This window comes from Mauremys reevesii, linkage group 7 (assembly GCF_016161935.1).
Source record: "Mauremys reevesii isolate NIE-2019 linkage group 7, ASM1616193v1, whole genome shotgun sequence".
Lineage (NCBI taxonomy): Eukaryota > Metazoa > Chordata > Testudines > Geoemydidae > Mauremys > Mauremys reevesii.
In genome coordinates this window covers 2725221-2737800 of record NC_052629.1, presented here as the reverse complement: position 1 = coordinate 2737800, position 12580 = coordinate 2725221, and the positions used below count along the sequence as shown (strand labels likewise).

Sequence of the window (12580 nt, the reverse complement as noted above, 5' to 3'; positions counted from 1 at the left end):
GGGATTAGACCCTTAGGTTTGTACCAGGAAGACCAGGCTTCGCAGGGGCTCCCCTGCCTGCTTGTCGGAGGAGCTCCCGTCATTCCAGGGCATCTTTGGCTGTCTCCCCGTTGCCCTGGCTGTCAGGGGCTGGTGCCCGCTCCCTCTAGCTGCACTTCGGAAGGTGATCTCGGGCCTTACCCACCCTTCCAGAGTGCCAGGAACCGCCCAGCAAGGCCCTGCGAAGACACAGCAGGGAGGCAGCAAGCGGGGTAAGCAGCGCAGGCCAGGCACTGGCGTATGGGGCACGTAACTTGCGTTGCAGGGAGAAGTGAGTGTAGTTATTCAAGGTGCAATTTGGCTGGCTCAGTGGGGCCAATAAACCTGCTCTTTCCCATAGCACCAGAGGCCCAGAAGTGCTCACAGGCAGTTTCCCAACTCCTCTGAAGTCACGCTGGGACCCTGGGGAAGAGGCCACCTGCAGCTCTGCTCACTTCTCCCACCCCACCTCATCCCTGGTGCCCTCCAGCTGACAGCAGGCTCACCACGGCCACCCCTCTAGTGCCTGCCTCCAGCCAGCTCCGCCCTGCACCGCTCAGGGGAGATCTCCGTTTACTGGTCCTACATCAGAACAGGGGGCTGGAGCGCACGATCGCTCGAGGTCCCTTCCAGCCCAACATTTCTGGGTCTATGAAAACAACCCCCTCTCCCCCAAGTCCCAGGGCCCACCCCTGCGAGACCTACACCTGCCAACTCCTCAATACAGCACTATGCCCTCTCCCACATTACTGGCAGCCCCTTCCCCCTGTAGAGGTACCACGCTCCGGTTCTCCCAGCAGGGCATGGCCGATTGTTGCCTCTTCAGTTATAAGCTCCACAGAGCAGGGATGGCATTATTCATTATAACCCCTCCTGCCTGGGTTTCCTTGGCCACGTCCCCATCCAGACACTGACCACAGCCCTGGCCGTTAGACGTGGGAACTGACAAATACGGCTTGAGGTCACTCGAGCTGCCTAGGTACAATGTCAACGTTCAAAGGTCACCTACGGTCGCCCAGAGCGGCAGCACTAGCCATGACAGGTCTGCACCTGTATGTCCCCTGGGGTAGGAGGGGGGCCCACTTTGCAAAGCACTTTGTGGCTGGGCAGCCGTGGTTACAGCCCTACAGCTGCAGCTGGCTAGTGGCACAGGGCAATTTGAGTTCTTGGCCCTGGCACGCAGCCACGGTGCAGGAAAATCCCTCGGCGCCAGGCTGACAAGTCAGCAGGGGATGTGCACTCCAGGGCAGGCAACGCAGACTAAGACAATGAGAAATGGATAGTGATGGTACGGAGAAGAACCACCACCTCCTTGCGAGCACCCCATGGTTAACATTCCACCATGTTGGAAGGTGACTCTCTCTCCCTACTCAGTGTCCTGCTGCTGTCTGACCCAGGACAAAACTTTACCCCTCACCCCCTGGCTACTTATGGTTTCCTTAATAGCCTCTCGCAAGGGACTTGGGCCAGGCTTTTCGAAAGGCCAAATGAATTCGATCCCCCAGTTCTTTCTCCACTATTCCATTGAATTCTACCCGATTAGAGAGGCTACTTGGGCCCAATCATGGGCACACAGCAGTTGTATACGTCTGTTACTCCCCGTGTGCCTAAGTAAGGCTCCCCAGCTTCATTCGCAGTAGCACCCTCTGTGCCGTTATGCAAAGAAAAACCCCATTGAGTAGCCTCCAACCTTCGGGTCCAGGAGCTGGTTTTTAATGAGATTTCCTAAGTGTTAGCAGCCCAGCCACGTGACCCTGACGTGCCGTTAGCACCGGGGGCTCCATCCCATCCGCTCCTAGGGCTCCAAGGGTTTTAGTTGATAGAACTGGTTTGAGTAGGTCCCTCGTTCGCAGAGAAGACCTCACCTTACGCTCGGAAAAAAGAGCAGGGCGCCCCCCAGAGGACGTTGCGAGGTGCGTAAGGAAAGGAACGGTCAGTTGCTTCCAGGCCAGTCATAGCAGCAGTAAGGCCGGCCTGCATGGTGGGAAATGCAGGAAGGGTTGTGTCATGTCAGCTCGCTCACTGGAGCCCTCGCCACCTGGGAGCCAATCACCACAGCTTACACAGGGAATTCGTTACTTAAAACCAGCAGCCGCAGGGGAGGAGTTCTATGCACCTACAGCATCACGAACCAGCGAGCCCACGAGAGGTGCCTGGCACAGGAGCTTGGCTCAGCTGATCACAGCACGAAGCTTAGCAGGCTTCTCCTTCACGTCAGGGATACCCCAAAAGTACAGACAGTGCAGCCTGTGAGCACTCTCAGCTTGAACGCAGAGACAGGTCCCAGCATGCAGTGCTCCAGCTACTTAAAGACAGAGCAGTGCATGCTGGAATCTGTAGTCTTTGTAAGATGCAGCGGCAGTCCCTGTTAGGGCATCTGTGATCTGCTCCATCTGAGCCACTCAGGTGTGGCCCCCGGGCTCCTGAGAAGCTGCCCACGAGGCCCTAGCTTTGGAGAAATCGGATTTGCTGCTGTAGTACCCGCAAGGCCAGGGAGGCTGAACAGCGGCAAGGCAAGGCAGGGAACAAGGTACGTCTCTCCTGTACCCCATCCAGCTCCAGGCAGGGACCTGCTTTGAAGGTGAATGGCAAAGAGATCCCAGCCTGGCAGGTTCTGCACGCCCTGTGCAAGAGAGCAGAGCTGGCCAGTTCAATGGCACTGCTCGCCCCACTCCGGGCCGATATATGTAGAGGTTAGGGGCAGATTATGGGCTTGACAAAACATCCAACCTCATCTCCCCATGAAGGCCCAAGGGCAGGATTCCGTGAGCCCCTTTCCTGCCCTGCGACGAGCACTAGCGAGAGCCAGGCTCCCGGCTGGGTTCGTGGCAGATGAGGCAGCTGTGGGTTCCAGACCTGCAGCGCCCCTGCTGTACATCTGCCATCTACACACAACGAGTGAAACTCACAGACAGGTGCCCAGGCTGCAAACACTTGGGCCATTTTGCATGTGAGCCTCTCACGGTGCACGGCTCAGGCAGCTGCACTGGGAACCTCGGCCCCCAGCGCCTGTTACCAATTCGGTAGCCTTACGCAGGTTCACAGAATTGAGTCTCTTCCATTTCCCTTTGACATTTTATTTAGCAAACAGACTGCCCCAACCCAACCGACTGCGCACTCCAGTCCCCGACAGCCGACCGGCAGAGCCGAGCTTTGGTAGGATTCAGCCAGAGCCTGCCGAGGTTTCAGCTCCCAGATCGCTTCCCGTTCGCTGTTTCGGAGGCCGTAACAAAAAGCAGTCAGGACAGCAGGGGCAGGTGCAAAATTGGCTGTGCCTGGCTGTTCAAGGCTCTGCCCCTGCCTCCCAAATGAAATGCACTGCGCCCACAGTCCTAGATTGGCTCTGCACTGCTCAGATGCCCGGGAGCAGCGCTGCCCAGCTGACGGGAACGTCTGCACGGCTCTCCCAGCCGACCCGTTACCGTCGCACACACTGAAAACCAAACCAACCTGAACTGTACAAAATAAACAGGCGTAAAGGACAATTTGCCTTTATTTAAACTAAAAGGCAGGGGAGTCGGAGACAATCTGGCTCTTCCAGCACTCAAGGGAGATGCTTTCTGGCCGCTAAGGAATTCCTTGAGAAGTCTCCATGGCCATTTGCCTTTCTCCCGCCCTGCAATCCCTGAGCTGAGCATCAGATCGGCCAAACTGGGGGCGGCCAGAGGCAGCTGTGGTGCGGGAAGGACCTTGGCCCAGGCATCAGGGGGCGGTGAAGTCAAGGGCGTGCAGGGCAGACGCCAGGGCAGCATAGAGGTGGGTGGTGTTGAAGCGGAGGCAGTAGACGGGGCTGCTGGTGGGGGAGGACAGCGAGAAGCTCTGCAAAGAATGAGACGAGAATCACTTCTCCGACAAGCAACTGGAGCAGCCTGTTCCGAGCCAGGGAACCCGGCAGCAACGCAGCCCCCCGAGTCTCAGGCTGCGGCACCAGCAGCTGGGCTGCCATCGTGGCTAGCAAAGGGAATTGGCACAATGGAGACGGGACTCTGCAGAGGCGAGTGTTCCCACGGAGGGTCCCGCTCAAAGAAACTCAAATTTAGGGCTATCAAACTGACTCCGAAATCCTCTGCTGGGAGAGGAGGCACAGCCAGGCCATGGCAGCGCAGGCTTTCCGCCTGCCACCACCGCCTGTGCCCTCCGCCTTGTTCTGCAGACACTAGGGCGAAAGGGGGCCTGGTCTCTGGGGGTCTGTAACTTGGGAAGCTGCGCTGAGAACCACAGCTCATCGCACGCAGGCAGCGCGCGGCCATGGGATGGGAACGGCTTCCGGTCCCCACCCACCTGGGCCCTCCGGGGGGAAGACACCGAGTCCAACCTCCGTACTCTGGGCTGTCGGGTCGTCGCGCTGCTCTCGAGGCAGCCTGAAAAGCCAGCAGCTGGCGCTGCGCAGGCAGAGTTCGATACTGAACGGGCACAGAAGGGAGCTCCTGGGCCCGATGTCACCTTCCATCACGCCTCACCTGCAAACACCTGCTCTGCCGCTTGTCCCAGAGCCGCACCACGCCGTAATATGCGGAGCCGCTGGCAATCATGTGGTTCCCATCACTCCTCACACAGTACAGGGCACTGTCATGGGGCTCCTCCCACTCCATGACACACTTCCTGTGGGCGGGACCGAAAGGCAGAGGTAGCTACCTGGCACCTGGCAGCAGGAGACCGCGCTGAGCACCGGCTCCTCAGTCTCTGCCGGAGGAAGTCAGGGGAAGCCGGACTGGGGCTGGATTCCGATTCCCTCGGAGGATTTGCCCCAGCGGGATGCCCAGCCCCCAGCCCGGCTGTCCGAGCCCAGGGCGCGTTTACCTTGTGCTCACGCGCAGGTCCCAGGAGCGGATGTAGGTATCGTAGCCACAGGACAGGAGGGTGAACGGCGTTTCGTAGACGATGTCCAGGACTCCGGCTCCTCGGTGGAAATCGGTCCCTAAGCAGGTCGCCAGCTGCCCACTGGAAAGAGAACCAGGAGGGCGATTGCTCTCAGCACAGCACCAGGACGCTGCGTGGTAGAACGCGGCGTTCGGGCGCCTCTCCCCAGTGCACAGCTGCTACTGCCGTGGGACTAGCAAGAGCCGCTGAAGCCCCAGGGGCTCCAGGTATTCTGGACTCGATGCCGGTAACACGACGCCAAGCCCCTCTGCGGAGAGGGAGTGGCACGGGCTCCGCCCTGCCCTCCAGCACTGGCAGGGCAGAGGGAAGATGGGACCCGGCAGGGCTGTCCCAGCGCCGAGGTCTAGCTTTAACAGTGCGCAGAAGCCCTCAAAGCCCCTGCGTCGCCTCCCCAGACACCAGCCAGGAGGGGAGCCACGGGGGCTACGTGGGGGCTGAGGTGTCTCCACGGGGTCTGTTGGTCCCTGGCGGAGAAGAATCACAGGCCTCGCAGAGCGGGACTGTGCAGCTCGTCTCCCAGCCAGGCCGGATCGGTCCCTACAGCCCGTTTGGTTCCAGCCCCTTCCCCTGCCTTGGGCTCTCGGCCTCAGGAAGCTGTTCCTAGGACACCGACCCTGCGTTTTGTGTGTGTGTCTTCACTCCATCCTGCCAGCCCCCGACTCGTTCCTGGCCAGGTGTGATCCTCACACTTCCCTCCGCAGCCCCCGCCTCGGCCAAGCTGCACATCCCCTCCAGCCCCCAGATCCTCTCTCCGAATCCTCCTTGCCCCCCCCCCCGATACAGGTATTCCACGGGGGGTGACCCCAGATCCATCCAGCGGGGAACAGGCACACCACACCCCTCTGCAACCCAAACTGCCCTGCCCCGCTGGGCTGGAGCGACCAGGGGCCCCAGGATGCCTTGCCCACCCTCGAGTCCAGCTGCTTTGTGCTCTCTCGCACTGACCCTGCTCCCGAGCGCTCCAGCCAGACCGGCTCTGCACAGTCACCGACAGCAGGCGGGTGAGGAGTGAGCGGAGCGGCTGCGCCCAGGGCTGCTGAGCAAGGTGGCTTGGGAATCCCTGTCCTCAGGGCAGCGACCCCCTGCGGCTCCTGGCACATCCCAGACCAGGGCTGGCTCCTCTCAAGCTCGACCCTCCCGCCGCCCACAGGCCAAAGACACCAGCCAACCGCAGCTTCTCGGCCGCACCGGGGAGACCCTGCCCAGCTGCTCGGAGGGGCCAAACCCTCCTTTTCTTCCTGCTAGGGGCCTAATCCAAACGGGACAATGAACCCCCGAGCACCTGCCTTTGAAAGCCGCCGCACGGCCACCGTCTGAACCAGCCTCCCGGTTCCCAGCACAATGGAGGGCTCTTGAAAGCAGAGAAGGGGCCCTGCCGGGGGGGTCACTGCCAGCCCCCCCAGTTATTTTGTTACTTTCTGCGCCTTGATCCAGTGTCACACAGTTCTGAGGCATCCTAGGCAAATGCCTTAATTCCGTCTGTAATCTGGGCTAAAGCCGCCGGGGGATAAAGACCACACAAAGGGCGAACGAGAGTCCCGGGAGATGTTAAAACAAGCAAACACCTTTGTGTCCCGGGAGAGAAGTAGCTGCTAAAGCAGCTTAGCGGCTGGAGCAGGGGTGTCCCCAGATCAGAAGGCGAGCCCTGCCCCGATCTCTGCAGCCAGCACGCTTCTATGATCACAGCGCTGGCTGCATGCTGGGGCCGGCCTGGTTCCCCCAGTCGCTCTCCAAAGAGCAGATTATGGAGAATAACCATTTCTTTGTGGCTGCGTAATTCCCTCCGTGACCGTGACTGTGGGCAACCACACCGGCCCCTGATGCCAGGCCCCTAGCAACCATTTAAAGAGGCCAGCCAGCCCTAGTGATGGCCCCCCCATGCAAACCTCTCGGACAAGCTTTAACATCAAGTGCAGGAATTAATCCCCCCGACATGAATCCAGGGGTGCTGGGTTATTGGACTTTGTGTTTCTCCGGGCGAGGGATCTGGGGAATCCAGCCTTCAGGCCTCACAGCCTCTTGCAATACATTAACCCTTTACAAGAAGGGTTTCACTCTGCCCCTCGGCAGCCCTGCACCTGTGGGCACGTCGGGCAGGGGGAGATGCAGGAGCTGTGCTCTGGCCTGGCTGCGTGGCTCCGACACCACAGAGCTTTGGCCTTCTGCTCCCTTCCCAAGGGCAGCAGCGTCTCTCTTCACCTCCCGGCCGCAGCGCTGGCCCCCCCACAATCCCAGACCACTGTGCGTTAGCTCAGCGGGCCCAGGAGAAAGAGGGAGGCTGCTTGGCCTTTCCCTAAGGCACTCGGGGGAGATCTGGGCTCCAGTCCTGGCTTTGCCACAGACTCCTGAAAGGCCTTGGACAAATTATGTCATCTGTGCCTTGGTTTTCCCATCTGTAAAATGGGGGTGATAGTTCCCTGCCTCCCAAGAGTGTCTGCGAAGCACTTGGCAGGTGCTCAGACACTGTGGTGCAGGGGCCGCAGAGAGGAGAGAGACGGAGATCCATTTCCTGCCTGTTCCAGCTGCCCCGGGCAGCACCCTGGGCCCAGCTCTCTCTGGAAGCAGTGCCACCAGCTCAGAGAGGGCGGGGCTGAGGGAGGGTAGAGGAAAGACACAATCCTGGGCCTTGGTCTCCAGTTGACGCACTGGAGGACTGAGGTGACAGATATGGGGCATAAAAGCTACTGTGTAAACACGGCCCTGCCCTGTGGGCGTATCTGCTCCTATTAGCTCTAGCCTCGCGTGCAGGGAAGAGGGCCGACGTCTCCCGAGGAGATGCTCTGCCCTGAGATCGCAGGCCTTCCCTGCTTCCAAACAGGCCTCCTCCTCGGCACCCAAGGGAGGGGTCCAAGGCCACACAGCAAGAGCCCCAGCTCCGAGTAACGTGCCTTGTCCACTAGACCGCGCAGCCCCCGTGTGAACACATCCCCCCGTGCAATATACCGAAGGGAGGGAGTCAACATTTCAGAGCTTCCCAAGAGTCTGCAACTGGGAGCCAAGAGGTTCCGATTGGCTCAGAAATTGCCGGCCTGTCCCTACACTGCCTAGGCCCCGTTCGGTCTGCTGGCCAAGGGCAGCTCTTCATCCCCTCGGCCGGCTGAGGATACAGCTGAGCGAAACACGCGGCGACCTTGTCTGCACTGTGCATCTGCAAGCACGCGGCCAGCCCCGTCCTGCCGCGCGAGTCCTGGGACGCGGCAGAGCCCTGCCAGCAGATCAGGCTGTGCTGCCAGGCTGGCAGCTTGATTTGATGTATGGAGACAGCATCGCTAGTTCTGACACCTGGCCCTGCTATTACACTTCACACCTTGGGCAGGGCAGCAATTAACTCAGTTAGGCCTGGTCTACACTAGGGTGGGGGGTCGAACTAAGGTACGCAAGTTCAGCTACCCGAATAGCGTCGCTGAACTCGAACGACCTTAGTTCGAACGTCTTACCTGTCCAGACGCCGCGGGATCGAAGTCCGCGGCTCCCCCGTCGACTCCGCGGTGGTGGAGTTCCGGAGTCGACGGGAGCGCGTTCGGAGTTCGAACTATCGCGTCTAGATGAGACGCGCTAGTTCGAACTCCGAGAAGTCGAACGCTACCCGCCGACCCGGCAGGTAAGTGTAGACCTACCCTTACTGAGGGAGGAAAGTACTCAGCACTACGCGTCCCCCTTGGACGGGGCCCTGGGGTAGTCTGGGGTCCCAGCCCATGGGCTGGCTCCTGTAGGGTAGAGCTCTGCTCTGTTCTTTCCCGCTCCTGGTGCTTGGCGTGTTACTAAGGAGACATGGCCGGTGGCACCTCCCACGTGCTGTTCTCTCTCTCCCAAGCAAATGACTGTCTAGCAGGTGCAAGGGGGTCGGGCCGAAGGCGAGCAGCCTGAAGGAGGCCGGGGGAAGCCAGAACAGGAGCTGGCGCCTGGCTGGGGAGGGCACCGGTTTGCAGTGCAGGGGGGTGATCTCCTCGCACATACACGCTAGGGGGCAGATGGAGACATCGATCCCGAGGCCAGAAGGCAGCGTTGGATCCTCCTGTCTGACCTGCACAGCCCAGGGAAGGGGTGGGCATTTCCTGGGATGGAGGAGCCAACGGGGCAGCGGAGTCCCTGCCCCAGGAAGCCCGAATAAGCAGCCGCGAGTGCCCCTTGGGGCCAGCGCTCGGATGCCAGCAGCCATGCCACACGCAGTGCCGCACCTGGCAGGTGGGAACCCGCGCAGTGAGGGAGGGCCGTCCTCGGCCTGCTCTGCAGCACCTGCTGCTCTGGCGCGGTCTGTCGTGCCTGGAGCCTGCCCCTCCGTCAGCACCTCGCTGCTCCGCCAGCCCAGGGGAGGTGTTGGCAGACGGAGCCCACTCAGGCTTCTCCGCTCAGACTTGAACCTGAGCCCTCCCCACTCCGAGGTGCGAAGGCAACTATCACTTAAGGTCTCAGCGACACCTCTGGGGCCAGGCAGGGAGCCCCGCGCTCCAGCGCCAGACGCCCGCTCATGGGCGGAGAGGAAGCAGGCAGCCGGCTGGGAAAAGGGGAGCACACAGACCCCGATCCCGGAGGCTCTGAGCACCCCCAGCTGCTCGCGTCCTCCCTCACTGGCTCTTGGACTGCTCAGCAGGGCTGCTTGCGTGTCCGCTGTCCACAACCAGCTGTTGGGGAGACCTTCTCCCCTCCCCACCCCCAGACAGACTGACCCTGCACGAACAGGAGGGGACAATTGCAAGCTGGGTCTGTGCTGGAGCAAGGAGAGTACAGCCCCCACACACACACACACACACCTGGAGTGCTACCTGCCTGCCTCCAGCTAGCAGAGCTCAAACCACCCTCCCCACAGCACAGAGTGTATGGGGAGGTGGGGGGCAGCACCACCACTGCCACCCCCAAAGGCCAATCCCTGGAACCCTTTCAGGGCCGGGAGCATCTGACGGTCACATCTCAGGGACAGGACCCGCCCGGCTCTCTCCTCTCCCCCCCCGTCCCTCTAGCTCCCCTTCCTCCATCCAGTCCTTTCCTGGCACTCACCAGACTGGGGGGCCCTGGCGAAGCCTAGGCCCCCCCACTTCCGCCTCAGCATGCTGGGCACTGAGCACAACCCCCCCGTCTCGCTCTGAGGAGGCGGGATTGGGGGGGGGGAATCAATGTTCTGATCAGCCTGGCTGCTCAGTACGCGCCCCCCGAGCAGCGCTCAGAGACGTTCACCCCCGTCCGCGTCTTTCCCCCGACGCACCCGCAATCCCATCGCTCAGCGCCCCTCAGAGCTCCCTGCTCCACGCGACAAGTGGTCGTTTGCAGAAGGGCTTGTGCAAAGCAGGGCCCCGGTGCCTCTGCTAGCACTCAGCCCACTTCCAAGTGGTCTGTTCAGTGCCCCGGCCCGGCCCGGCCCGGCCTGCACACGGTACAGCCGCATTCATTAGCTGAACATCTGCTTCCACCGGGCCCCCGGGCTGCCCGGCCTGTGTATGTTGGGGCCGCCCGTTTGCTTTTTATTTCCCCCACTGTTTGTTTCTCCCCCCGCTAATGAGCCTGTAATGTGCGGGCGGCCGGGCGTGCTCTCAGGGCAGGTGTCTGGGCTCCTCTGTATAGGTTTCATTTATGTTTGTTTGTTTGTTAAAAATAGGAGATGAAAGGCTGGGGGGGGGGGGACGGAGCCAATGGAGCTGCACTGATGGGAGAAGCAGCCAGCAGAGCGGGAGGGGGCCGGGACCCACTCCACTTGGGATTTACTCCGGGGGGAAGGTCACCAGCCGCTCTGCTGCACCGCCAGGGACAGACCCCGGACCCGACTCGAGGCCCTGCTGCTTCCACTAGCCAACGCTCGCTCCTTCGGGTGCGTATTGGGGACCCGCTGGCCATCACAAGAACACGGTCACTGCACAAGCTGGGCTCAGCCACGCAGCTCCCAGCCTCTGGTGCTGGGGAACAGCATCCCGCCCCCAGTGAACCCCGGCCTGGTCTAGCCAGACAGAGCACTGGGGCCTGCTCCGTCGGGGCAAAAGGATCGGCGAGCGGCCTTCCTCTCCCTGGCCCCCAGCCCCGAGTCAGCCCCTAGCTCGGGGGACTGGGCTGAAGGGGTGATGCTACTGTCATCCCGAGCCCTGCGCTAACCCTCAACTCCCGGGCACTAGAGCCCAGCCAGGCCGCTCGCCTGCTTCGCGAGGGAAGGCTGCCTCCGTGGTGGGTATTTCCACATTGCCCCATCGCTGCAGTACCCAAAAGCAGAGCTAGGAAGTTCCCCTCTCTCTCCCTTCCCCGCCCAGCGGGGAAATCCCTCCACGGATTACAGCGTTGGGGGGCAGCTGGGAAAGGAATGCAAGTGTGGGGAAGTCACTAAAAACGTCCAGACTGGTTCAGACCAATGGTCCGTCTAGCCCAGGATCCTGTCTCTGACAGCTGTCAGTTCCAGGTGCTTCACGGGGAATGAACAGAACAGGCAATTATCGAGTGACCCATCCCATCGCCCATTCCCAGCTTCCAGCAGTTGGAGGTTTAGGGACAGCCAGCGCGTGGCCATCTTGGCTAATAGCCATTCATGGACCCGTCCTCCAGGAACTTACCTAATTCTTTTTGGAGCCCAGTTATACTTTTGTCCTTCACAAAATCCCCTGGCAAGGAGTTCCACAGGTTGACTGTGCGTTGGGTGAAGAAATACTTCTTTACGTTAGTTTTAAAACTGCTGCCTACTAATTTCATTGGGTGACCCCTGGTCCATGTGTTGAGGAAACACAAAGTCACAGCGATGAGTTTTGCTGTATTTAGTTCTGCGGGTTAATGAGCAAGAGGTCCAGGGCCCATGTGCCCAGGAAGGAGGAATCGACAACATAGTTTCCTGCATTCTAAGAAGTGCGATTTAAATTCAGAAACCAAACTTCCCTCTCCAGAACTGGCACCTAGCTCGTTTATGGAACTGGTACATTTTCTATTGCATGGTGCACCAGATCTCAAGGGAAACAGTTCCCTCCCTGAAGCCAGGCTACAGCAAAGCCTGTACCTAATCCAGTGTAACATTTCACCCGCCCTGTTCAGCACAGTGAAGATGTTTCAGGAAGCTCCTGGCCTGGGGCAATTCAGTAAGACAGACAAGGCCTCTGCGGATGAGAGCACGCACGAATGCACACCTGATTGTGCTGTGCGAACGCGAGAAAGGAAAGGTAATGCGGACTCTGAGCCCAGCCTACAAAATCACAAGCCTCTCATTCTTCTAACAGACGTATCCATCTCCTGGCCTGACTCAAGCTGTAAAAGGTTAAAATGCCCCCCCTGCATTAGCTCTTGCACAAACTGCTCCTGCTTTCTCCCAGGGCTGCTCTACCCTGGCAATTTACATCGGCACAGCTACCACACCCAAGAGATACGGCTATGCCAACCTAACCCCTGATGGAGACAGCGATAGGTCAGTAGATGAATTCTTCCATCATCCCAGTGCCAGTGGGGGAGCTGGATTACCAACAGTGACGGGAGAACCCCTCCCATCGCTTTGGGGGATGTCTACACTGAAGCGGCGCCGGTGACTTTCACAAGCCATTCTCCTCTCCCCTTACACTCAATCAGGGAGCAGAGACCTTACCCGTTGGCCAACGTGGCCAATCACGCGGCAGTAGAAATGAATAGCAGCCAGTTCAGATGGTGGCCACGGTTTGCCAACAGCTCGTCTGCCGACACGTTTGAGCAGCAGGAACAAGTTCAAGAAAATCAAACACAGTTAACGAAA

General features: G+C 60.1%; 1 protein-coding gene across 2 annotated transcripts in view; it reads right to left on the bottom strand.

The window, feature by feature from the left end:
• Positions 1–3493: 3493 nt before the first annotated feature.
• FBXW4 (F-box and WD repeat domain containing 4) overlaps positions 3494–12580 on the bottom strand; it is an 87983-nt gene continuing 78896 nt past the window's right edge. For both annotated transcript variants that reach the window (XM_039481292.1, XM_039481291.1), the window contains 3 exons: positions 4819–4959; positions 4479–4620; positions 3494–3837 (listed from right to left, as the gene is read on the bottom strand). In XM_039481292.1, coding sequence (XP_039337226.1) covers positions 3721–3837; positions 4479–4620; positions 4819–4959 — 400 coding nt within the window. In that variant the 3' untranslated portion in view covers positions 3494–3720. The remainder of the gene's footprint in view (positions 3838–4478; positions 4621–4818; positions 4960–12580) is intronic.